Source organism: Carica papaya, chromosome 1, assembly GCF_054855325.1.
Source record: "Carica papaya isolate Zhongbai chromosome 1, ASM5485532v1, whole genome shotgun sequence".
Classification (NCBI taxonomy): domain Eukaryota; kingdom Viridiplantae; phylum Streptophyta; class Magnoliopsida; order Brassicales; family Caricaceae; genus Carica; species Carica papaya.
The window spans coordinates 19,843,851-19,868,882 of record NC_142309.1 but is presented as its reverse complement, the minus strand read 5'-3'; the positions used below and the strand labels follow the sequence as shown (position 1 = coordinate 19,868,882).

Sequence of the window (25,032 nt, the reverse complement as noted above, 5' to 3'; positions counted from 1 at the left end):
AGAGATTTTAGTCAACTTCATAAAGAAACTAAATTAACTCACACTTACGTTCTATTTTGCAAATGTCAGATCGCAGGGACACTGCATCTGCAGTAGTTTCAAAAAAAAAAAAAAAACGTGTCACTTGCCATTTTTGCAGTTTACTATGTATACTTTGCGCTGGGATGAAATAATGATGCCTGTAAATAGATTTCAACTATTTTTTTTTTTTAATTGTGAAAATATTAAATTAGGGTATTATATTTGTTTTATTTTAGTTTTTAATTTTTTTGTAATTTATTTCAGATTAATAGTTAGTTTAATTTTAAAAAATTGTTTAAATTTATGCAAATTTTTTTTTATGGGGGGGGGGGGGGGTTTGCAATTGTCCTCCTTGGCCCTCAATTGGGTCCATTCCGTATCGGCTAGCCAGTAGGTAGGTGCAAATTACTGAATAATTTTTGATTTCGATAAAAATATTACGAGTAAAGATGTAAAAGACAAATTTAACTTTTTGATTTAATTTTCAATTGCATTTTTATAGTTATTTCTAATTAAAGCAGAAGGCAGCTTTATATATATATATATATATATATATAGTTTATACTCTTTGGCATTGGTTTTGGTTTTGGTTTTATGAAGACAGCTAACCAAAATACAATCACAGATTTTGATGATACGTTCTGCTTTGCTCAACCAATCAAATTGTGTTAATTAATTAACAACATAAATGTAAATTAGGTGGAATATACAAATGTAAAAAAAAAAAACATTATACAATTAATTTGTTAAACCTACAGATTTTATAATTAAAGATTTTCTATCAAAATAATTTTAAAATTATCTTGAAAAATCACAGCTTGGAAAAAACAAACCATGAAATGTTTTATATTTTGCAAATGGACTGAAAAAATCCTAGAGAGTACGCATAGATTACCGGTTCAATTTTCATGGGGTATTACTCATGTACATACATACATATATATATATATATATAATACTATATGTTGATAAAGGCAGTGCGTTTAGGATATATAAATGGAAAATCTCATTTTTCACTCAGAATAGAGAATTTTCACGAGTGGAGGTTAATGGCTCACTATATAGCTTGGTGCTCTTTCCATTTTCCCACCAAGTAATCAAAATTCAGAAGAACCAGAGAGAAAGAAAATGAGAAAGGAAAAAAAAAAAAAAAAATTAAAAAACAGCTTCTGCTTTTTTGGTTCTATGATCACAAGCTTTAGCTTATTGAGACAAATATGCTTATCAATCAACCAGTTAACATCTCATTCATCTTTTGTTCAGTGGAGATGGCTTAATGGTTGAATCAGAATCAAGAACACACCTGAATGAAATTTAGAAAGAAGAAAAAATTAGAAGGAATTTCTCTACAAATCACATTTTTTATTTAATTCTTATATCAATATGAGTGCCTTTTCTATGGAGAAGCTTTTTGTTTATTTGATCACTCATGATGATCGTGAAGTAAAGAGAATAGATAAAGAAGAAAGAACAAAGGGTTCTCAAAAAGCTAGTGAATTATTTCCTTTGTGGGTCCATGAAATGTATATATATATATATAGACACACAGATACTGTGCGTTATCATAAAGCAGTATGGTGATCAAAGGGCGAGAAAAAGCAAAAGAAAAAAGAAGAAAGAGAGTGAAAGGAAGGAGAGACTCAGAATCTGCAAACTTGCTGCTTTTCTTGAACATTATATTTATATATATATGCAATGGGGAAAAAGAAAAAGGAGAAAGAAAATGCTAAGCTAGTTATTTTGCCGCTAAGTAGCCTCTAAATATAGAGTTTTACAGATAATAATGTCCTATAGATATGCTATGTCACATACTAAAAATTTGATCTGAAACTGCTTTACAACTCCTCTTGGTGATATCATAATTCTGAAGTGTTCTTTGGCTTATTCATGACATTTGATTCGTCCTTGGTCTTGTTTGAAAATTTGCAAGAATCAAATCTGCACGGATCAGCTTCAATCAGCATCTGTACAACTTCGTTCATCGATGGACGAAGGCTTGGAGTCTTGCAGGTGCAACGGATGGCAATTCGTAGGACCTGAATCATCTCGTCTCTAAACGAACCTGATAAACACTTGTCCAACACCTGCATAACTCCTTCCTTGGTTTCCACCTTTGTTGCAACCCAATAGATGATGTTCTTGTTCTCTCCAAAATCTGCTTCTACTGGTTTCTTTCCTGTAATCAGTTCCATTAACACTACACCAAAACTGTAGACATCACACTTGGTTGTTGCCTTGGAGGAATATGCATATTCTGTTACAAGCATGAATGAATTGAATAAGAAATTAATCTAAAAAAGAGAACTTTCATTATACCCAGATGAAGAAAAATGAATTATAATCATGAATCTGTATAGAAATGTATAGATCTATAAATAATTTATTAGTTAGATGAGAAAAATGAAAAGTACCAGGAGCCAAATAGCCATAAGTTCCTGCAATAACAGTTGTGGTAGAGTCTTTTCCTCTAGCTTGCAAAACTTTAGCTATGCCAAAATCAGCTACCTTAGGTTGGTAATTGATATCAAGTAAAATGTTGGTTGTTTTGATGTCTCTATGAATGATTGGTGGCAACAGGTCATGGTGAAGATATGCCAAACCTTGTGCAACCCCGAGCGCAATCTGATGACGAGTAGGCCAATCAAGATGGATCCATCCATTGTGAAGGGCATCCCATAAATTCCCATTGGGCATATGCTCATAAACAAGGAGGTTACAATCAAAACTTGACAAGTAACTAAACAATTTGACAATGTTTTTATGCCTTATACTTCCCAGAGTCTCAACCTCGGTTTTCAGTTCCTTGTCCAAAACCAACTGATCATCTGAAGCAAAACCTTTTGTTTTGTGACTCCATAGTTTCTTCACTGCAACAACCTCTCCACTGCTCAATGCAATTTTATACACTGTACCAGACCCACCATGCCCCACAATGTTCTTATCAACCAGTGACTTGAGGATTTCCCGTTGATCGAAGCTTATTCGATGGAAGCTCTTCACGTCGTATGAAAAGAATGATGAAGAAGCCGAGCTGGCATCTTGATGTTCCATTGCAGATCTATCTTTACTCCATCTTCGTTTTAAAAACAGTACAATGCCAATAGTGATCAGAATGGCTGAAACTCCTACTACCCAGATGGAATTTAGAGGTTTTCTGCTGTACCCTTTTGGACATATGGGAAAATTTTGATCTGAAGTATTGACGCTGACTGAAACACACAGACCTGGGTTACCTGAAAAGCTTTCTATCAACCCTCCTTTGATGAGTGAAACAGGGATTGGACCAGAAAGCATATTGTTTGAAAAGTTTATAGAAGTAGATAACAAATCAGCTAGAGAATCTGGTATATTTCCAGTCAAGAGATTGTTAGATAGATCGAGGACGTTCAAAGATTTGAGTGAAGATAATGTTTCAGGGATGGAAGAATTTAACCGATTTCCTTGCAGCAGAAGTAAATTCAACTTCTTTAGTTTTCCAATTTCTGAAGGTATTGGACCAGACAGAAGATTATTACCAAGATCAATCTTAACCAAATTGATAGCTCTAGAGATTTGGGAAGGTACAATCCCTGAAATTCGATTCCCCTGCAGGAACAGTTCTGATAAATTCCTAGCATTTCCAATGGTATCTGGTACTGGACCAGTCAATTTATTGTAAGCCAAATCAATGATTGAAGCATGAGGGAGGGCAAGAATCCGTTGAGGAATTTTCCCCTCTAGTTGATTTCTACTAACCCTAAACCGGATAACACTCTTGCAATCTGCATAAGTATCAGGTATCTTTCCAGAAAACATGTTTTCCAAGACAAGAAAGTATAGCAAGTTACCACTCTGGCAGACCCCCTGCGGAAGTGGACCTGATAGATTGTTCTCAGACACGTCCAGAACGACTAAAGGTGAGGACTTTCCCAAATTCTGAGGAAGTTTTCCTGTCAGGAAGTTGTCATAAAGTGACAGGATTGTCAAGGTTGTCGACTTTTCAATGACAGTTGGGATTTCTCCAGTGAGGCTGTTGTTGTAAAGCTGCAAGGCTCGGAGATAAGGAAGTCTACAAATAGACTCCGGAATTACTCCTGTCAGCTTATTGACTGAGATATCTAAATCTCTTAGCTCTTTCAAATTTCCAAGCTCCTCAGGTATCTGTCCAGCTAAGTGGTAATTGTAGTACAGCTCAAGTTGCTTCAAGTTCCTGAGCAAACCAAGCTCTGCAGGAATTGGACCAGATAGAAAATTCCCACTCAGTTCGAGATCAACAAGTGATGTCATGTTTCCGATTGATGCTGGAATTGGACCCTGCAGCATACATGTTGACAGCACCATAACCTTGAGATTCACTAGCCTGGAAATGTTGTCAGGAAGTTCCCATAAGTTGAATTCTCCATTTTCATTGAAAGTGAGCAACTCAAGACTTGTCAGATTAGTTATGGACATCGGGAAATCGCCGGTAAAGAGGTTGTAGGACATGTCAAGTATCCAAATTGACTTCATCCGGGACAAATCTGGAAGATTTGCTCTCAGATAAACAAAGCTCATGTTGAATTCTTCCAAGAGGGAGCAATTGACTATGCTGTTGAGGAAATTTCCATGGAGGTTGTTTTGACTGAGGCGAAGAACGCGTAATTCTGGCAGATAAGAACATATATCACTTGGGAAATACCCAGAAAGCATCCAGCCGGAGATGTCAATCTCTTCGACATACCCTCGATCATTGCAGCCAACTCCTGTGAAATTACAGAAAGGTTTTCCCCCACTGACATCCCAATCAGACAAGGCGTTTCCTGATAGAGAAGCCTTCATCAATGTGAAAAACTGAGACTGGTTAGTACTGGTGACTTCTGAAGGACATGAGAGAAACATAATCAGCACAAAGAGGATGACGAAAGTGGATTTGGAAGCCATTGGAGGATGAATTTTTTTAAAAAAAAAAACCCAGAGAAGTGGTTTAAAGAAGGTGGGTTTCTAGAGAGGTTCGTGAGGAAAAAGAGTAGAGAAATATATAAATGGTATGATCGACACCATTAATATCCGAAACCTCGAGATGATCATGATGATGATGATGATGGAAAAGTAAGAGGTTCTTGAAGTAGCACTCAGAGAAAGAGAGAAAAGAAGACATGCATATATCTTTGTATAAAGAAGCTTTACATATATACCCCCACTAACTTACATACAGAATATATATAATATCAGTGCAACAACCACTTGTGAATTAACATGTAATTGTCTTGTTAAAAGAACCTTCTATAGCTCCAATAAGATATATATATATATATAAATATATAGACATATATGCACAAACATTTATAATCTTCATGGATCTGATTCTTATGAGAGGACCCACAGCAAAGTATTCACAAAGTTGGAGAATAGAAATGAACAAGAGCAAGTCTAGCTACAAGTTTTCTGCAAACCCGTGCACATCTTGTCTCTCAATATGCTACTAGCTAGCAAGTTGCATTTAAAGAATGGTGGTGCAAAAAGATATCTATGTATATACACACATAAATATACACGTTATATATGCTTGCATATATATATATATAGTTGTTTCTGTATACGGTTTAGAACCTTCGCATGGATCCTTTCAGAACCCAAGGAAATACTTTAATAAACTTGTAATAAAATTAAATTATCAAAATAATCCCTTAACACAAATTTATTTTAAATTTAAGTCAATCTTCAATCTTTTAAAAAAATTTAAATAACTCCCTCTATATTACCGAAAATTAACTTAGTTAAATATCAACAGGCATGATAATAATATCATTTATTTTAATTTACATAAATGTCATTCATTAATTTACATAGACTCCATATAAATTACATGCGGTATTTACTTGGAGCCACTTAAGATAACGACAACACCTAGCTTCCTAATCTGTGTCCCAGAGACCAAAATTTTCAACTTGAAGCTCGCCATCAAGTACCCCGAGCCAACACGATCGTCCCAATCCTCCACCATTGGCTTTCTCGCTGGAAAGCGTCACTGCCGGCGACCCATCTTGGCCCATCTGATTCAAGACAATTGGCATCGCGATCTATTTCTCCTGCTTTGCTGATTGTCGCAGGGTTTACAGCATGTGTGTTCTCCAATCTTGCTCTCTCTCTAGCACTCGTCTTGACCACCTCTCTACCTAGATGCAATGTTATAATACTAATATATAGGGCCTCTCTATCTATTTTAGAATTTTTTTCCTCGCAACTGTTGGGCATATATATATATATATATATATATATATATATAATGCCGTGTTTTTTCACAGTAAAATGCATCTGACTGTGCATATTTGATAGAGAACAAAAGCGGATGATGATCTGCTTCACATCCTACCGAAAAAATCTGAGCTTTTAGCTCTTCAACTTATTTCCTGCTTTTGGCTGAAAGCGGGTATCTACGTACTCACAAATACAGATGTATATTCATACATGTGTTATATCATGATCCCCTCGCACATGCATGCATGCATGTATGTATGTATCATATGTCGTTTGAGTGAATCCGGATGCACACCATGTGTCATCTACATGGCATCAACGTAAATTAAAATAAATGATAACACTTAACAATGTTAATTTTTATTATGAGTAGATAATGATTTAAACATATTTAAAAACTAAAGGGTTAATAAAGAGTTTCATTAACAAAGGGTTTTGAACCATCCATAATGAAACTAGCTTGGAGCCTTTTTCAACAAAGTAAACAAAACTCAGGAAAGAAAGAAAAGGAGAAAGAGAGGGAGAAAAAGGCAGCTTCTGTTGTATGGCTCAAGCTTTGGGATATTGGGGTAAAGATGTTTATCAATCAATATACCATCCCATTCAATCTTTTGTTCAGTGGATATGGCTTGGTTGGAATTGATAGTAGTCTCAGCTAGAATCGTAGTCTTGTTATTTATTTAATATTAGAATCAAGAACCCACTTAAATGAAAATGAAAAGGATAGGAAAAAGAAGGAATTTCTTTGCAAATCACAACTCTCCACTCTTGATCAATATGATTGCCTTTTCCATGAGAGGCTCTTTTCTTTTTCTTGATAACTCTGATCGTGAAGTAAAGAGTAGATAAAGAAGAAAGAGAAAAACAATGTACTCTCAAAAAAGTTAGTGAACTATTTCATTATTGGATTTATGTAATATATATATATATATATATATATATATAGACACATATATACACATAGATGCTGTGCGTAACCATAAAGCAGTTATAGGAATCCAAGGACAAGAAAATATACGAAAGAAAAAGGAAAGTCAGACTATATATAATTATGAAAAAGAGGAAGGAAATTAAAGAAAAGGAAGACTAAGCTAGCTGTTCTCTCTCTAGTAGGGCTCTAAATATATTGTTCTACAGAGTGTGTGCCATCGATGTTCTATGTCACATAAAACTTCATCTGAGACTGCTCTATGCTAATCCTGATATCATAATTCTCAAAGCCTAGTCATTACCATTTGACGCTTACTCGGTCTTGTTTGCCAATTTGTAGAATCGACTCTTGATGGATATGCCTCAATCAGCACCTGCACGACCCAAAGGGTTGGAGTCTTGCTGGTGGCAATTCAGAAGATCTAAATCAGCTTTGCCAAAACAGTAATGGCAGAGCTCTCAAAAAATAAATTTTCAAGCAAAAAAAAGTTGCCAACTGATCTATAAGGATGAGATCAAGTATCAAAATTGCACCAGTCATGAACACAGGAACTTAAAACTAAAACAGTACAAGATAGGAAGACGTTAGAAATGTAATATGTAACAATAATTAACTAAGGTAATACTCAAATTGCATGTATTATTTGTGTTCTTAACTATGGTGCAAGTGTGTTTTACATTAATACTCATGCTTGAATAAATTCTACTGAAATGCTAAATTAAAATATTTAAAAATATACTGGAGAAAGAAGATCGCATTAATAAAATAAAAGAAAAAAAATGAGGGATGTCTTCAAAACCTCCCTTGGTGCCACTCATCAAGAGGATTAAACATGAAAGAATTCATATCAGACTCAGAGTATATGCTTCCAACCAAGAAAGACTTATCCATTATGTTGTCCATTTATTCCCACTTACATAGCACACTAGTGCCAACCAACATATCCACAAATATACCCATTAAAAAAAGCAACTAAATATCTCCTCAATCCATACCCCGTTAAGGCACACATGTTAACCACGTCCCCATATGATTCCACCTTAAGTATGCTGCAAGCCCTCTTTATGATGGATGGTGCGTGTCTGACCAAAAATGAACTAATCCAGTTGAATACATAAAAACAAGAAATCTTCTTCATCTAACAAATCCTCTTCCATGCACCATCATTCAATCATAAACCTAAACAATTCAGAACATAGTAAAATTGCAGATACCTTAAGGGTAAAGAATGACTTCTCTAAATCTCTCTTTACGGCCTACAAGTCACTCACAAGGCAAGAAAATATTGCAGCGGCATCTTCTCAAAGCAATTATCTAAAGCCAGTTTTGATACACCTCATCTGCCTCTATGGTTAAACTGAGATTATATTTTAAGCTACTAAGTGCCCTCAATGCCAATAACACATAACTAAAGCATGAAGAGAAAAAAGACAATGCATATTTGTGTCCCCACAACCCCAGGTACAGATCAATAAACTCAAAAGACACCATTTCCGGGTAGGTCTTCTAATCTATCAAGTTCATAGACAATCCCAGTCAGCTATACTTCATGAGCAGAACCAGTGTTTCAAAAATCAGACCAAATGATCTATTTAATGAAAGGGTTTTCAAAAGTTATGACGTAGGCATTCACTGCCAGCCAATTAAAACTGCGAAGTGAACAAAACAACAACCTTCCACAGTTGACCATGAAGGCAAAAACCTGTTTCAGCAAATGCAAACTATATAGAGTTAACTGGCTGAATACGTCATGGGAGTTACGATGGGATCTCCTGATATTAAAACTGAAAAAATAATAATAACAAGAGTGTATGAAAAGCAGGGTATTTACAGGGCATTTCAGGGGATCTTTGAAATCTCATAAATGCAAGTAAACAAAGAAGATATATATAAGATAACAAGAGAAGAAAGCAGTCACTGGCTCATCAACAACGTCCGATAACAGTATGAACAGTATTTAAGCCATTGTTATTAAAGCTAAATATGCATCCATGTGGTAGGATCATCAGTTGTAAAAAATATTTAACCTAAACCATAGGTGTAGTGAAGAAACGGACAAAGGAAAGAACAAACTAAGAATTAATATAAGCTTAAAAACTCTCTTCATTCCTCATTCAATGCTCAAGTTCTTTACGGCCTCTTCGCACCAGAGACTGGTACAGAAGAGGAGCTAATTAGAGTATACCATACCATCCTTCAGGGACAAACTCTTAGCCGTGTACTCTGTCCGTCTGGACTCTCCTTTAATTTCTCCCTCTCCGTCGGTCCGATCTCTCTCAGCGTTAAATCGATTCCCCATTTGGTCTCGAAAACCCTAGAATCCCTATTCCTCTCCCATGGTCTCTCCTCTCAGGCTTCTCGCTGGTTTTCTCGATTTTGCCCCAGAAATCTCCTTTCTTGGCTTTGCTCTCTCCAAAACCCAAAAGAATTTCCCCGATTTTCCCCCACTGCTCCCTTTTTTTCTGTTCTTTTTCCTCTGTTAATGATTCTCTCAAACACCTCAAAATGTCCCAAAAATCAGAATCCATCTCTAAATTTTAATTGGTTTATATTAAAAGTATAATTCAAATCAAAATTGAAATTAATGTTCTTCACTTGCCATTTTGTATACACTTAATATTCTTGAAAATTTAAAATTAATTCAATTGATTTAGTGCGAATGAATAAACCGCAAACTCTATGCAAACCAAAAAGATTAAAAAATCCAGATTTAGTTTTACTCTTTACATAAACGCGTCCTGACTTTAGATTTAATAAAACCTATCTCTTACCTACCTCATGTCATCCCCTAATTTAATATTTGAATATCGTCAGTCATATTTTCATAAAATATAAATTTGAATCCCTCGAATTCAAACAATTAAGTTCTCGTAGTAGTTATAATTATGATAGGTACACAAAAAAAAAAAAAAAAAAAAAAAAATCAATAGAGCTTTTTAGCTTCCTATATATATAATATATAATTAATATAAATATATTTTTAAAACATATATTGAATTGAGTTTAAACTTAGTTTTGATAGACCAAATATGAAATCATCTCATCTTGCAATTATATTCCAGCGTATGTGAACTTAATCCACCTTGAATCCGTTATTTAGTTTAAGAAAATCAGTGTAAGTTCAGTTCAAATGAGCAAATTTGGCATATTCGAGTTAGGATTGTTATCGTAATATTTGTTTTAAAAGTTGAAGTCGTTTATTATCTACAGTTAAAAAAAAAATTACTTCATATATTTTACTTAATATAATTTTTTTAAAAAAAAAATTGAATTGAAATAGATTAAAAGCAAGTGACCCATAAATTATATAACGGATTCCATTTGTAACTCTAAAGAATATAATAGATAAAAATTTGAATGTTTGATAAAAAATATATAAAAAAATAAAAAATTTATTTATTTACTTATTATTTATATTATATCTAAGTAATTATAGTTCAACAAGATATTTCTAACAGACGGGATCACATATACTCAAAGATAGTAATTTACTAGCACAATAACCCATTTTATTTTATTTTTCTAAAATAAAAAAGTAAATAAATAAATAATGGCTGTATTTTGCACATATAGATATATATATATATATAATGAATGAAGATGAGAGTCAATTGTTGTTTAATTGAATTAGGGTTAAAAATAGAAAAAGGTTTGCTTTGCTTGTAGTCAATTTCATAAGCTAAAAATCTAATGCAAATTATTAAATTAATAAGATAGATTGTAACGATTATAGAAATATCCAAAGTAAATAAACGAAAAATAAAAAAATTTAGTATCTACTCGCTATTTTCCTGCGAATCGGGTTCTGGAACTTGGTCTTATTGATATGAAATTGTTAAATAAGGGATGAGTTACACTAAGACAGTAAGTATATTACACTATAACACCGACACATAAATAAATGTTGGTATAAAATCAAAATACTAATGGAGCACTTAATTTAAACTAATACATTTATTATTAAAAATAAAATATTTACCGTTCACTTACCGCTATGGGATTCATAGAAAAAACCTATGCAGACAATTAATATCATACATATAATAGTTTCATGTAAAATCAATAACATAACACATATCACAAGTCTATATACATCGTCAATAAACCAAACCATAACTGTCACTTTTTTCACCAGTCTACTAGTATTCATAGGGATGCATAGAGATGTTCCTGCCACTCGCAAACCCTGTCCTTTAACAATCTTAATTTCGGGTCGTCTTCATACCCCGTTCAGTATGAGTGTCAAATTATTAAACTTCAATACTCCATCCGGTATGAGGGTAAAGCGGGCCACCCTCATACCCCGTCTAGTATGAGCGTCACCCCGTCTGGTATGAGACAATGTTCACGGTAGGGTTCCCTATGTACCTGATCCGTCTACTATCTCTCAGAATATCTAGTGAGGCTGCCGTCTTCATCTATTTATTTTTTTACACACCTTTTTCGTTTTCTGTTATTCTCCATTTTTCAAATCAATCATAATTACATAAGCAAACAAATATGCATCAGGGAATACAATCATATCTCAATTTTTCAACTAAACAGTGGTCATGTAAGACAGCAATACATGCATTCAAACTATAAAATTGATAAATTAGATATTATCATGCTTTTAAATTGTAAAATAAATCAACAGAAATCAACAGAGAACAATTTTCAGTTCTACCTCCATTAGCAATCCGTAATTAATTATGCATATTTATTAAATTCGCATAAAATACTATATTATTATTTATTTAAACTTCAATTCTATGATAGGGAATGGGATGAGGGATCCTTACTCGATTTGATATTCGAAAAGCTAAGTTATTCGACTACACCTACGGGTGATTTTCAGGTTCTCTGATTTTTTTTTTTGGAATTAAAATACGTTAATGATATTTACAAATATCCCAAACAAACTCAAAATCAGTCCTAGGGTCCACTTGGCCAATTTCGAAATTCTGGCACAGCGACTCCACCGTACTCCGACGACGGTGCCGTCGCACGTGGCGGCGGTCCACCTTAGGTTTGCTGTTTTCGACCAATTTTGCATCGATCCTTGCGAAAAAATACGTTAAAGGGTCTCAGTTGACCGAAAAAATACAAAAAACTGTAACTTACCAGTGGCGGGTCTTTCCGGTGCAGTGGCTTCTTCGACTCACGTTGCGGTTGGGTGTTTTGTTCCGACTGTAAAGAAAGACACGGTGATCATAATGGTAGAAAAATTACACAGAACAAGAATCGGGAAGGGTCTCATCGAATGCATTTTGTGAAATTCTTCGCAACGCCGCCGCTGGGCTTCATCGGTGTTTTTCGGCCAATTGGCCGGTCTTTTTGCTCTAATTTGGTCATGAGTATGCTTAAAATTAAATTTTGAGTGAAAGAAATTTTTTTTACATTTTTTGGCAGTCGAAAAGGATTCCGGTGCAGCAGTGGGTGGCGGCAGTCTCATTCCGGGCGGTCAGGTCTTCTTCTCCGGCAAGGGGTTCTGGCGGCTAGGGTTAGGGTTTGGTGCGAATATGAGTTATTTATATCCGTCCGCTTTTGATCTGGGTCGTCCATCGCATTTGATCTGAACTGTTCGATCGCGATTAAATAGGGAGTGAATCTAAACCGTTCATCGTGATCTAATTTGGACTGTTCCCATCACGTTTGAATCTGGTCGTTCGATCGCGTATGGGAGGGAGCGTCTCCAGGCCGTTGTGAGCGTAGGAATGGATCTGGATCGTTCGATCGCGGGCACGCGGATCACCCGCGTGGCTCTTTACATGGCATCGCGTCAGCGCCCGTTGTCACGTAGTGCGTCCTGGTTCGTCGGAGTTGCTAACCGGGCATTCTACGTAGTAATTTTTTTCTAAATTGCGTTTTGACATCTGATTTTTAATTTTTCTTTCAAAAATAACATTTGAATCCAAATTTGTACTCATTTTTTTTAAAATTGCTTTCAATTTCATTCTTCATCAATTTTATTTAATTTTTTTACTCTAAATTTAAAATAAAAATAAAAAAAAATTATTTTATTATATTTAGAATAAAATTCTAAATTATAATAAAAAATTAATTTCAAGTGTTACATAAATTAATTTATTTATCCATGTTTTGTCACTAACTGTGTTTAGTGGGTTGTACGCACCCAGATGAAAAGAAAAAGGTAAAGCTTAATTAGTGACAAAACATGGATTGTGTTAATCAATTAATTATTTTGATTAATCAAAGGATTAACCATCATTATCCCAGTACTAGAGACGATGGAGGCATATCCAAAGTTGTAAAGGTGAACAAACATTACAATAATGGGCAATATGGTGACAAAAACTTTTTACTGTGGGAGCAGTCTGTTTTTATTATAAACTTAAAAGTATAGTTTATTTGATTTGGGCCTGTCTAGCCCGAATATCTTGGTGCTTTGCCTTGAGGAGGCCCTTACTGGGGTCACATACAAGCTGTGGAAAAGGACCCATAAATTAACATTAATAAGGTTTAACTATTAATTAATTATGCGAAACAAAAAGATTATAATTTTACTAATTGTGATTTAGTATTACATTTTGTTATTTCATGTAAAATTATTGTCATCTTATATTTTTAAATTTTAATTAATATAACTTATAATTTTCGTACGGTCACATTTAGATCTCAAATACACATATATCATTTAAAAATTAGTAGCAATTAACTGATGATCAATTAATGTCGGTCTGTCTCCCTGAAATACCAGTATATAAAGGTAGTAATATATACATATATTAAATATTTTTTTAGTAAGCAGTTCTTATTTGGTATTGTGATTTAATATATTTTTATTTTAAATATTTTTTTAAAATATATATATATATTTCATTCATGTTTAATATAGGATAAAAAAAGCTCATCATGCTTCTTCACTAAAATTAGAAATACAAATTCCCACAGGCTAACAGAAAAGCTAAAATACTAGATATATATATAATGTTACAAGGAATCTCAAAACTCTTAATATGTTACACCACATTGATCTTACTAGGAATCAAAACTTTCTTTTCTCTTTCAAGTAATTCTCTAACTACAAATTTGATCAATTATTATTTCAATTTTCTGTTGTTTTTATTTATGCATACACTTGCCGCCCAAGTTATTATCTTCACCATCATCGTTTTCCTTCATTTTCCCATCACTATTTTTAGTAATGACAATACTCACAAGCTTACAAGGCTCTGCTTCTTCCAACATCTGAACCACCCTCCTCATAGTCGGTCTCAGTGTCGGCAGTCTAGTTGTACACAGAATTGCAATCCTCAGCACTTTGACAGCTTCTTCTCTAAAAACATGTGGAATATTTGAGTCGACAAGACTCAGTACTTCCTCTTTTGTTTTCAATTTGCTGCAAACCCAATCCACTAAATCTTTGTTCTCTCCCAACTCTGGCTCTATTGGCCTCTTCCCTGTCACCAACTCCAATAATACCACCCCAAAACTATACACATCACTCTTTTCATTCACTTTATACGTGTATCCATACTCTGTTAATATCAATATAATTGGTTAAACAAAAATCCAAGTATTAAGTTAAAAAAAAAAACAAATAATAAATGGGTTTTACCAGGAGCAATGTAGCCGTGGGTTCCAGCAATGACATGAGTTGAGTCTTTCCCTGCGTTGACTTGAACAATCTTTGCCAGACCGAAATCTGCAATTCTCGGCTTCAAAAACTCATCTAATAAAATATTACTTGATTTTACATCTCTGTGAATCACCGGTCTCTCGCATCCATGGTGTAAGTACTCCAGACCCTTCGCCGCGCCGACGGCTATCTCGTATCTTGTCTCCCAGTCAATGGCCATTTTTTTGCAGCCATGCAGTCGATCCCACAGACTGCCATTAGGCAAATACTCGTAGACCAACAGGCTCGAATCCTCACTCGTAATGCTGCAATACAGCTTCACCACGTTCACATGTCGGATGGAACTCAGAGTCTGCACCTCTGCGTCAAACTCTTTCGATTTCCCCCCTCGTTTTCCGATCATCGGAGACGAGCTCCGGCTCTTTTTCCGGTCTGGAACGTTGTGATTCCATATGTGTTTGACGGCGAGTTCTTTGCCGTTTGAGAGGAGGACTTTGTAGACGTTGCCGGAGCCGCCTTTGCCAATTAAATTATCTTGTTTAATGGAATCTAGAATCTCGTCTTCTGTGAAGGTTAAGACGTGGAAAGATTTCACGTCCCATGATTCTTCTTTTAATGAACGTTCTTCATCCTTTTCGCGCTTCTTTAAGTACATGAAACATGCGAGGGAGAGGAGGAGGACGATGATGCCACTTGCGAAACAGAGGATGAGTATACGGACTTCTTTGGACATGCCGGAATTCGGCGAGCATCGCCGGAACGAGCTGACCGTTGAGCTGCAAAGACCTGGGTTACCGACAAAGCTGCCGTTATATGCTTCAATGGATAGAGATTGCGGTATACGACCGGATAATCTGTTGTGGGACAAATCAAGAAGGCTTAGTTTCAGAGATGATAAAGTTTCCGGGATTTCACCGACGAGTTTGTTATCCGACAGATTCAGCGAATTTATCGTCGGTAAAGATCCTAACGAATATGGGATTTCGCCGGTAAACGAGTTCTGAGCCATGTTCAGGTCGGTTAGAGAGCGACAAGAGCCTATGGTCTCTGGTATGGAACCAGAGAACATGTTCATCTGCAATTTTAGACTATTCAGTTGTTTAAGTTCACCAATTGACGCCGGAATCTTGCCGGAAAACTGGTTATTGTTCAGCTCCACGGCAATCAAAGACTCTGCTTTTGATATCTCTTTCGGTAGCTCGCCGGATAACTTATTGTACCCTACAAACAACTGGTCGAGAGCTTTCGCGTTCTTGATATCAGAAGTAATCGGACCTTCCAGCTGATTCAACGCGATATCGATTATATTCAATTCCGGCAATCCCCAGATACCCGCCGGGACGGTTCCTGACAGGGAGTTGTTGCTGACTCTGAATCTCTTTAAGGTCGAGCAGGTAGCATACGTCGCCGGAATCTCGCCAGTGAATCTGTTTTGAAGGATGAGAAGCGCGTTCATCTTCCCTTTCTTGCACATATCAGCCGGAATTGGACCCGTTAATAAATTTTCGGATACGTCAATGAAATCAAAATCAGCCCAGGAACCCAACTGGGGTGGCAGAGAACCTGTCAATCTGTTTGAGTAAAGAGAAAGGTTGACGAGATTTTTGAACTCGCCCAACTCAGCCGGGACATCGCCGGTGAACTGGTTTTCAAACAACTGGAGAGATACAAGATTGATCAAGAACCTAACCTCTGATATATCTCCTTCAAGATAATTAGAAGAAGCATCAAAATACTGAAGACCCGTAAGGTTTCTCAGTCCAACAGGGAGCTTCCCTGTCAACTGGTTATTATAAAGCTCAAGTTGCCAGAGATTTTTCAGATTCCCAATCTCCCCCGGGATCTCTCCGATCAAATTATTATCCGACAGCTCCAAGTTCTCCAGCTCTGTAAGGTTTCCGATACCCACCGGAATTCTCCCGCCGATACTGCAATTTGACAGATACATCCATTTCAGCTTGTAGAGATTCACCACCTCGTTTGGGAACGGAGAAATATCAAATGGATTATCCCCTAAGCTCAGCACACCAAGGCCCTTCATGTTTTGCAGAGACTTCCATGGGAAAATCCCAGAAAACCCACTGTTATTCAAATATAGAAAGCGTAATTCGGTCAACGAAGAAATATCAGGAAACGACCCGGAGAAGAAATTGTTACCCAGATCCAAGTACTGTAGCTTAACACAGTTATTCAAGTCGTCGGCGACTGTTCCAAACAGGGAATTGAACCCTAATGCGAGCTTATCCAAGAACTGAAGCTGACAAACGGAATCGAGAGGAATAATTCCGGTCAAACCTCGTTTCGAAAGCTCGATTTCTTTAACAAACCCATCGGAATTGCAAGTGATTCCGGTGAAATCGCAGGGAGATTTACCGGAATCCCATGAATTAAAGACATTAGTGTTGGATTTCTGGAAAGCTGATTTGAGTTTGAGTAAGAGTTCGAGTTCGTCCGAATTGACACCAGAGAGGAAGAGAATGATGAAGATGAAGAAGAGGTGGCAGAGGAGGAGTCTGTGACTTGAGGAAGGCCCGCCCGTTGACATAGCGGCAAGTGAAGAAAGGAGACTAGAAGAATGTGTTCTGGGTTAGAAATGAAGAAGAAGAAGAAGGTGGAAGAAGAAATGAGGTGACGTCATCGTAAGCGTGGCGGGCGGATTCACATTGTTTGGTTGCTGGATTATTTATAAGACTTGGGATATGGAGGTTTCTGTTGTAAGCATAATTGTTTTGCTTAGAAATCACTGCTACTAATGGCTCCTTAATTAACTCCTGCATTTATATATTCCATTAGCTGTAAGTAAAGACTTACGAGTGAGATTATACGACTTCAAAAAAAAAAAAACAACAATGATACATTTTTAATCAAATTGTAAAAAATATAATATAAAAATATCATAATATAAAAAGAGTATTTATAACCGTTGAATTATATGGGGATCCATGTATTTAATTTTAACAAGCTGTTTAGAAGAAGAGAGAGAGAAGGAAAAAAAAAGAGAACTACCCAGTAATTCTGTAATATTTTTATTGCGGAGTGGGGCCCACTGAGTCAACGGAGATAAGAAGCAGCCACCAGGATGGGCCATTGACCCCTACATCCGGAGACAATAGACATTGCCCCTCTTCTCTAGTGGGAGGGAGAGTGATCGACCATAAAAATCTTATAATTTTTTTAAAGAATATAAGTCTCTAAATATATCTTTTTTATTTTCCAAAAGTAATATTCTGTTTAATCAATTAATATCTCATAAACTTGCTTCTCTTTTCTTTTCTTATTCTCTCTTTTTCTCTTGATTTTCATTTTTTGTCATCTCACCTTCTAATGAACAATGGAAATCAACCCAGCTTATAATTTAAGAGATTAGGCAAAAAAAAAAAATAATCAAAACATCAAATATTATCGACTTAAAACAATTTACAAGCATAAACGTTATTTTTTAAATATATAAATAGATTGTCATATAATTTAGTTCAATTGAAATAAAGCATGAAAATTAATTTCACGAGTCAACTATGATATTTACAGGTTCTTAAAACTAAAGTTGATGCAGATGATGAATTATACATGCATGCATACGTTTGATGGACAATGAAAAGAGCCTTATATGAAAATCATAGAGACTCACTTTAGTTATTAAAGTTGTTTTGATGAAAACTTGACTTTCATTTATTTGAATAAAGGATCATATTAGCTAAAGGGTTCTTTTAGTACATTAAGTTAAGATTAATACAAATAACTCATTTAAGTGTTTTGATGGTAATGTTTTTGCTGGTGGCCTCATCACATATAATAAAAGCAAGTGACTTGTTGGTTTCACATGCAACATGAGTTAGTCACCCCATTACAGGTGCAATTGAAACATAAATGTTTTTGGTACATTTGTGTTAATCATCATATTTGTTGCGTACGTGAACGTTCAGTGGCATTGCCAAACTTATTTCCTTGGATGACCTTACCCACTTACTTTAATTCGATTATTTTGATACAATAAGATTCGTATAATGAGTTATTAATCACTATTTAATTTTTATTTTTTAATTGATAAAAAAATAATTTTTTAATATATTATGCATCCATATATTTCTAATTCTCATGTTGTCACTTATTTTTAATTTTTACCAAGACTTATTATTTCTAAGACTGTTTTTGCTTCAATTGTTTTTATTTTTTCAAAGAGTTGATAGTTATGCATTAGTATGTTTTTTATTTAAGTAGTCTTCTTTTTGCAAATTATTAATTGAACACCATGGTTCAGTCCTTATTAATTTAGTGATGATTACCTATGAATTTTTTGTCATTTAGTTTGTGTTAACTAAATCAATGATAAATAAGATATAAAATTAAATTAAAAATTAAAACCTTATTGAAACGACACTATAATAAAAGTCGTAATACATAAATCTTCTATGCATATATAATTAACCGGTTCAACATTTTTAAAAGTCATAACTCTTAAATAAAGAAATAGAAATAAATATAAATTATGCTGAATTAATTTGATTATTTCAGTTTTTATTTTTTTTTTGTACTCCATGATTTGAGCGTATTCTTATGTATTTTTAATGCTAGTGTTTATCCATATATATTTAATTAATTTTCATATTTACTTTTTTAACTTATACATTTTAAAACCAATAATTTAATTAATAAATTGTTGAAATAATGTTTTCAGAGATTCTACAAACTCTGATTTTTTAGTAATAATTTTTCACAAGGCATAAAAACCAACTAGTAGCAGGGATACAGAATGATAACCGATTCAATTCTTTTCGTACAGAAGAATTGTGGATTGAAATTGTTATGTAATAAAAATATTATTAGCAAAATATTAACCATCATCATGCACATAACTATAGTCAAATGGAGCAATCTTAAAAATTTGACCCTGCAAACTCAATCTAATATTGCTTTTCAGTTAAAATTCAAACCAAGTCCAGGTTTAGTGATTAGATAAAAGTGAAGTGAGGCGGGTTTGTGTTTGACTTGCTAAAATTTGATCGTATCATATAAATATTTTATTTATTTTATATAAATAAATAAAATATGTTATATTAATAGATATAATTATATTTATATTAAACATGTAGATATTATTTGTAATTTTACACAATAAAATGACCAATTCGAACTAATAGCTTGTAAATCCTTTGTCTTTTATAAAAGCATATTAGATTAAGTTTGGTGAGACTTATCCTGAACCCATTATTATATTGCAATCTCTAAATTTATATACCAAAATACTTTTAGAAGAATCAAATATTTGCTTTGTTATTAAATTAATTATTATTTGTGACTATGAATCTTTATTTTTAAAAAATAAAAAAAGGAAGCAACGGCAGTAATTAAATTAGTCTTGTAAGTTTCTGTAATCAGAAGAATTGAATATACTTATTACCTAATTTCACTTTTTCACAACTGAAAAATGATAATAAGAGCCAATACAATATATATATATATATTTTTATTATTATTTTCAATAGAAAAGTTCAAGTAATAAATCCAACAATGGAAAATGAAATTGAAAATGAAAAAACTCAAACTGTCATGATTCGTAAAGGGAGAACCAGAAAATAACACGTTCAAAAGTTGCATTCGGGTAAAGATACTTCAACAAAAAGGAAACTCATAAAACTCTCCCCTATTGTTATCGTGTATTTGCTATGGACACACCAAATCAGGAGTGCAGATAGCAAAACAAGGAAGTGCCCGAACTGGATATTTTCTTCTATTTTATATCATCGTGTGGAGGACAGTCGGTGTAAACACGGAAAATTCAAGCCGCCTACGTTGACTTTATGCTTTTTTGTATTCGTTTGCCTCCCCCAAGTGGCAGAAAGAAAAACAACACGTGGATAATGTTATCGCAATCTAATTTGACGCTGACTCCAGATTTCGAAGAGACCAAATACTCGCCCATTAGGAGCGTGTTGCGTTACTTAAATCGCCAGAATTTAAAACTATATTCGCCTATAATTCCATTATAAATAAATTATAACCATTAATATTATTTTCTATACCGGTTGCCTATTGATAATGAAAACATAGTTTTACACGCTCAAATTTACACTTGGAAATTTAAAAAAAATAAAAATAAATAAAATATTAATCATTAAATTAAAAAATAGTTGAAAATTAATTTATTAAATTAATTAAATAAATATTTGAATAGTGTTTCAGTAAGAATTATATATATATACAGCAGCTTCACCAATTAATACAAAATTTTTGAAATTATTTATATAATATAAAAATATAAAATTATCTGTTTTCATCATTTAAATAATTACTCAGTTAATTTTCTTTTAAAAATTTGTAATGTATAATTATTAGGTACGGTTAATATAATTTTATAGAAATTCAAATTTTTTACATCATAATTTTATTTAAGAGTGATTATTATACTCCATATTAAATGAATCTTATCCATCACTATTTAATTTTCTCAAAAGAAAATTTATTATCACTCATTTAATTTGATTATATCCTATTTTTTGATGTGTGCATATTTATTTTTATTTGGAATAAGAAGATTTCACGTGTTCATTGAATCTTTCTAGAAATGCGAGTGCATACACGCGCTGCTTGTTTGTTTGGTTGTGTGTTTTTATTTATTTATTATTATAATTATTAATTTGAAGTTAATTGTATGCGAGTGAATATTTGGAAGATTTTGTTGCTTCGTTGGCAAGAGGGGGGCCTGAGCCTAATCATTTTGGTTAATTCCCGAGAGAAATAATTAATTATTATTTACATTCAAGGAATCTTCACTCACTCGTAAATAATTATTATTTGCTTTTAATACACGTGTGCAGCTGTGGACCCATTACGACTGGTGAATTATCCCAGTAAATATATAAAAATAGCATATAAATGATAATATTTTGCATTAGAAAAAATATAATTTTAATCGTATTTTCCAAAATTTTACATTTTCAAATAACTTCAAATACATATGACGACTAATTATTATTGTAAGCAACCCAAATTTATAATAGTTCTGTTTTAGTTGTAACTTAAAACTAATATGAACTCATCCAATCAGTTTTAATAGGCCACAAATTGTCAATCATAAAAATTAAATTCAAAATAATCTCTAAAAATTTTAATATTGATAATTTAAACGATGCATATTTTAAAAAAATATTGTATAAATTTATAAAATCATTTTCAACATCATATAAGTTGTAATTTCGAGCTTTGATTTTTAGATGTTCAATACGAAAATCGAAATATATGTAATTCAAACTATCTCATATAATATAAACTAAAGAATCTTAAAATTGAATATACATCTAGTTTAATAATCGAACTTTTTTTATTAATATTAAAACCTGGTAAAACAATGCACATAAGTTACAATTTCGAGCTTTGATTTTTAGATGTTTAATACGAAAGTCGAAATATATGTAATTCAAACTATTTTATATAATATAAACTAAAGAATCTTAAAAATGAATATACATCTAGTTTAATACTCGTACTCGAACTTTTTTACTAATATTAAAATGCGGTAAAACAATGCACATAATTATTGCATGATAGTACATTCAAATTGCAAGCATTGTATTAAACCATACTTTTAATGCTTATAGGGGAAAAAAAAAATACACCCTTAACTATTACGTTACCTAAACTTCATACATAATTATTCGATTACAATTGAATTAATCTTTTAACTATAGTAACTGAGATTTGGATGGAAAAATATATATATATATATATATGGTAATAATAATAATATATAAATATATATACGTGTACACTTGGGAGAGGGAAAGGAGCAAAAGGTGTCGTTTGGAGGAGGAGATGGACGGCTAGGGTAGGTGGGGTTTGTGGGAGGGAATGGACGGCTAGGATGAGTGTAGATGGTGAGATGGGATGGACGACCAGGATGAGTAGTAGGCGGAGTATAAATAAGAGGAAGAAAAAGAAAAAAAAAAGGGAGAAAAAAAAATAGAGAAGGAAAGAAAAGGGGAGAACGGGAAAGAGAATGAGGAGGCCAGTGATAGAAGATTCGAGAGAGAGAGGAGTCAGAAAGGGAAGGAATGAGAAGAGAGAGGCGGGAGAAGGAGGAAAGCAACGGTGTGAACTACGGAGGTGCGAAAAACGATGGAGACCGGAGGTATGGTAAATTTAAATACCGAGTATAGGATGATGATGAAATGTGGAATTGTGACTGCAAATGTTGAAGGAATATCTAAACAGCTAAGGAAATGGAATAAAGAAATAGTGATTGATGGAATAGGAGAGCGGAAAGAGATCGTGAGTGGCAGAATAGTTCGATTGGAGTTGTGAGTGAAGAGAAATGGAGGAAGCCGGGGGAGGAGAGATCAATAGGTACGGTGAGGTGTCGTCTAGACAGTGTGAGGAATTAAGAAAGGAAGTAGAGGAAGTGAGGAATAGGAGAGTGAAGGTAAGTTGCGGTAACGGTTAGAGGAAGAAGGACGGTGAGTGAATAGGTGTAAGAGAGTCCGTGGGAGGCGAGGTGAATTGGTGTGAGTCTGGAGAAATAGAACGAGTACAGGAGAATGAGAGGCAAAATGCTAAAAGAGAGAGAGAGTGTGAGAGGCGAAGGGCTATGAGAGATTGATAATGATAGGGAGAAGAGTGCTGAAAGCTGAGAAAAACAAAGAGAGGGAAGAGAGGGGCTGAGAGTGGAACGGTTAGAAACAGTGAGTGTAGGCATGTAGGGGTTGTGTGTGAGTATTATGAAGATTAGGGAATAGTGAGCGAAGCCATGTAGGGGTTATGTATGTGAGTATTTGGTGTAGATGTGTATTTGTGTAAATATGCTGTGTGTGGATGTGTGTTGTGTTGGTGTGCATTGGTGTATATTCTATAAATATGTTTGTAAATTTGAGAATTGCATGTGTGAGTATTATGAAGGTTAAGGAACAGTGAGTGTAGGCATGTAAGGGTTATGTGTATGAGTATTTGGTGCATATGTGTATTTGTGTAAATGTGCTGTGTGTGAATGTGTGTTGTGTGGATGTGTATTGGTGTATACTCTGTAAATATGTTTGTAAATTTGAAAATTGCATGACAATGTTGATGGTTGGGTAATAACTAATGTTGGAATACCTGGCGTGTGGGGTTAGGTATGCATGTATGCGGGGCATATTAAGTAGGGACGGGGTGAGGTTGCCTTAGAGGTGGTTGAGTTAGGGACGCCGATATTGGTTGTCGTCACCTAGAAATGTTAAGTCGATTGTCGATAGTGGTGATGCTTGGGGGTTTCCAAATTGGCAACGGGTTGAGTCGCCGACGTTGGTGACGGAAGAAAACAGCAATAGTGTGTGTGGGTGGCCAGCTAGGGGTCGAGTGATGGAAAAGTAAAGAATGGTCGCCGATACTGGTGACGAATGGGGGTAACAATGTGGGTGAGTGGCCGAGTCAGGGCCGAGGGGGATGACATCAGGGGGTGACCACACATAGTATTATTGACAATTAATTACTAAGGAGATGTTGTAATACCATAGAGTTGGAGAAGTAGTAGTGGGGGTGGTGGGTAGGAAGAAAGCATGACCGAGGTAACAAGAAGGGAAAACATATAAGAATAGGCTTTTAATTGGGTTTTCATGCTATACTTGTGATTTAAATTTACTGTACTGAGTTATATGTATTAATTATCTATTATTTACAAATGAAGTAGGACTGGAGTCAGAATCGGAGTTGGCAGTTTCCGAACTTAGCATATAGAGGAAACAGAGCAGGGTTTATTACTGGCAGATTGGGATAATTACGTAGTTGGTAGCAATGTAAATCGCATGTAAAATAATGATTTATGAAATTCGTAATCTACTATATTGATGAGCTTACGGTTGAGAATTTTTATTAAAAATTGAGCAATTGGTTGCGGTATTTTCCTTTATGTGTGTGATTGATTTAAAATAAGATATGAGTATTTTGTATACTAATCTATTTAAGACAACACCGCTAAAGAAAAAAAAACGAAGCGTTATAATTTCACTTATTATAATAATAATATTACTAAACGTTAACACGGTGAGAAACCTTTTATCCCTAATGACGACATTCATTTGATGGTTTTCAAATGCCGAAATTTAGATATTATAAATTTTTTAATAAATATATATTTATTAATAATATAATAAAAATAATATATATAAAAATATAATTCAACTTAAATTTATAATTTGTTTATATAAAACGTATTAATCATTTAATTAATCAATAATTAGTAACAATATGATAAATTATATTTTTATATTTAATTTTTTAAAATAAAAATTTACACTTTTTTATAATGACAGCTTGT

At 34.1% G+C, this 25,032-nt stretch overlaps 2 protein-coding genes and 1 long non-coding RNA gene across 7 annotated transcripts; 1 reads left to right on the top strand and 2 right to left on the bottom strand.

Moving 5' to 3' along the window:
• Positions 1-1,669: 1,669 nt before the first annotated feature.
• XIP1 (Leucine-rich repeat transmembrane protein kinase family protein) lies at positions 1,670-9,989 on the bottom strand. Of its 5 annotated transcripts, none has more exons than XM_088221312.1 (4): positions 9,359-9,962; positions 7,470-7,569; positions 2,433-6,155; positions 1,670-2,275 (listed from the first exon to the last, which is right to left on the bottom strand). In XM_088221312.1, the coding sequence occupies exons 3-4, from the start codon at positions 4,918-4,920 to the stop codon at positions 1,878-1,880; spliced, it is 2,886 nt and encodes a 961-aa protein (XP_088077438.1). In that variant the 5' UTR covers positions 4,921-6,155; positions 7,470-7,569; positions 9,359-9,962; the 3' UTR covers positions 1,670-1,877. The 5 variants fall into 5 exon arrangements, 4 of the variants coding, with proteins under 4 accessions (XP_088077438.1, XP_088077439.1, XP_088077440.1 ...); XM_088221313.1 differs by having other exon boundaries at positions 7,470-7,541; XM_088221314.1 differs by lacking the exon at positions 7,470-7,569.
• A 4,075-nt stretch (positions 9,990-14,064) lies between these two features.
• On the bottom strand, positions 14,065-17,496 carry LOC110807830 (Leucine-rich receptor-like protein kinase family protein). Its single transcript, XM_022033093.2, has 2 exons — positions 14,730-17,496; positions 14,065-14,649 (listed from the first exon to the last, which is right to left on the bottom strand). Exons 1-2 carry the CDS (start codon positions 17,293-17,295, stop codon positions 14,234-14,236), a joined length of 2,982 nt encoding a protein of 993 aa, XP_021888785.2. The 5' UTR covers positions 17,296-17,496; the 3' UTR covers positions 14,065-14,233.
• A 5,098-nt stretch (positions 17,497-22,594) lies between these two features.
• On the top strand, positions 22,595-24,557 carry LOC148270420 (uncharacterized). The gene is made up of 2 exons (XR_015821355.1): positions 22,595-22,875; positions 24,403-24,557. It is a non-coding gene; the product is annotated as an uncharacterized LOC148270420 (long non-coding RNA).
• Positions 24,558-25,032: the final 475 nt, after the last annotated feature.

Bases quoted from the DNA above. Each gene is read 5' to 3' on its own strand.
- XIP1 (XM_088221312.1), bottom strand. From the start codon at position 4,920: ATGGCTTCCAAATCCACTTTCGTCATCCTCTTTGTGCTGATTATGTTT. The intron at 2,276-2,432 runs GTACTTTTCATT...TGCTTGTAACAG, and splicing joins TTATGGCTATTTGGCTCCTG to AATATGCATATTCCTCCAAG.
- LOC110807830 (XM_022033093.2), bottom strand. From the start codon at position 17,295: ATGTCAACGGGCGGGCCTTCCTCAAGTCACAGACTCCTCCTCTGCCAC. The intron at 14,650-14,729 runs GTAAAACCCATT...TGATATTAACAG, and splicing joins CCACGGCTACATTGCTCCTG to AGTATGGATACACGTATAAA.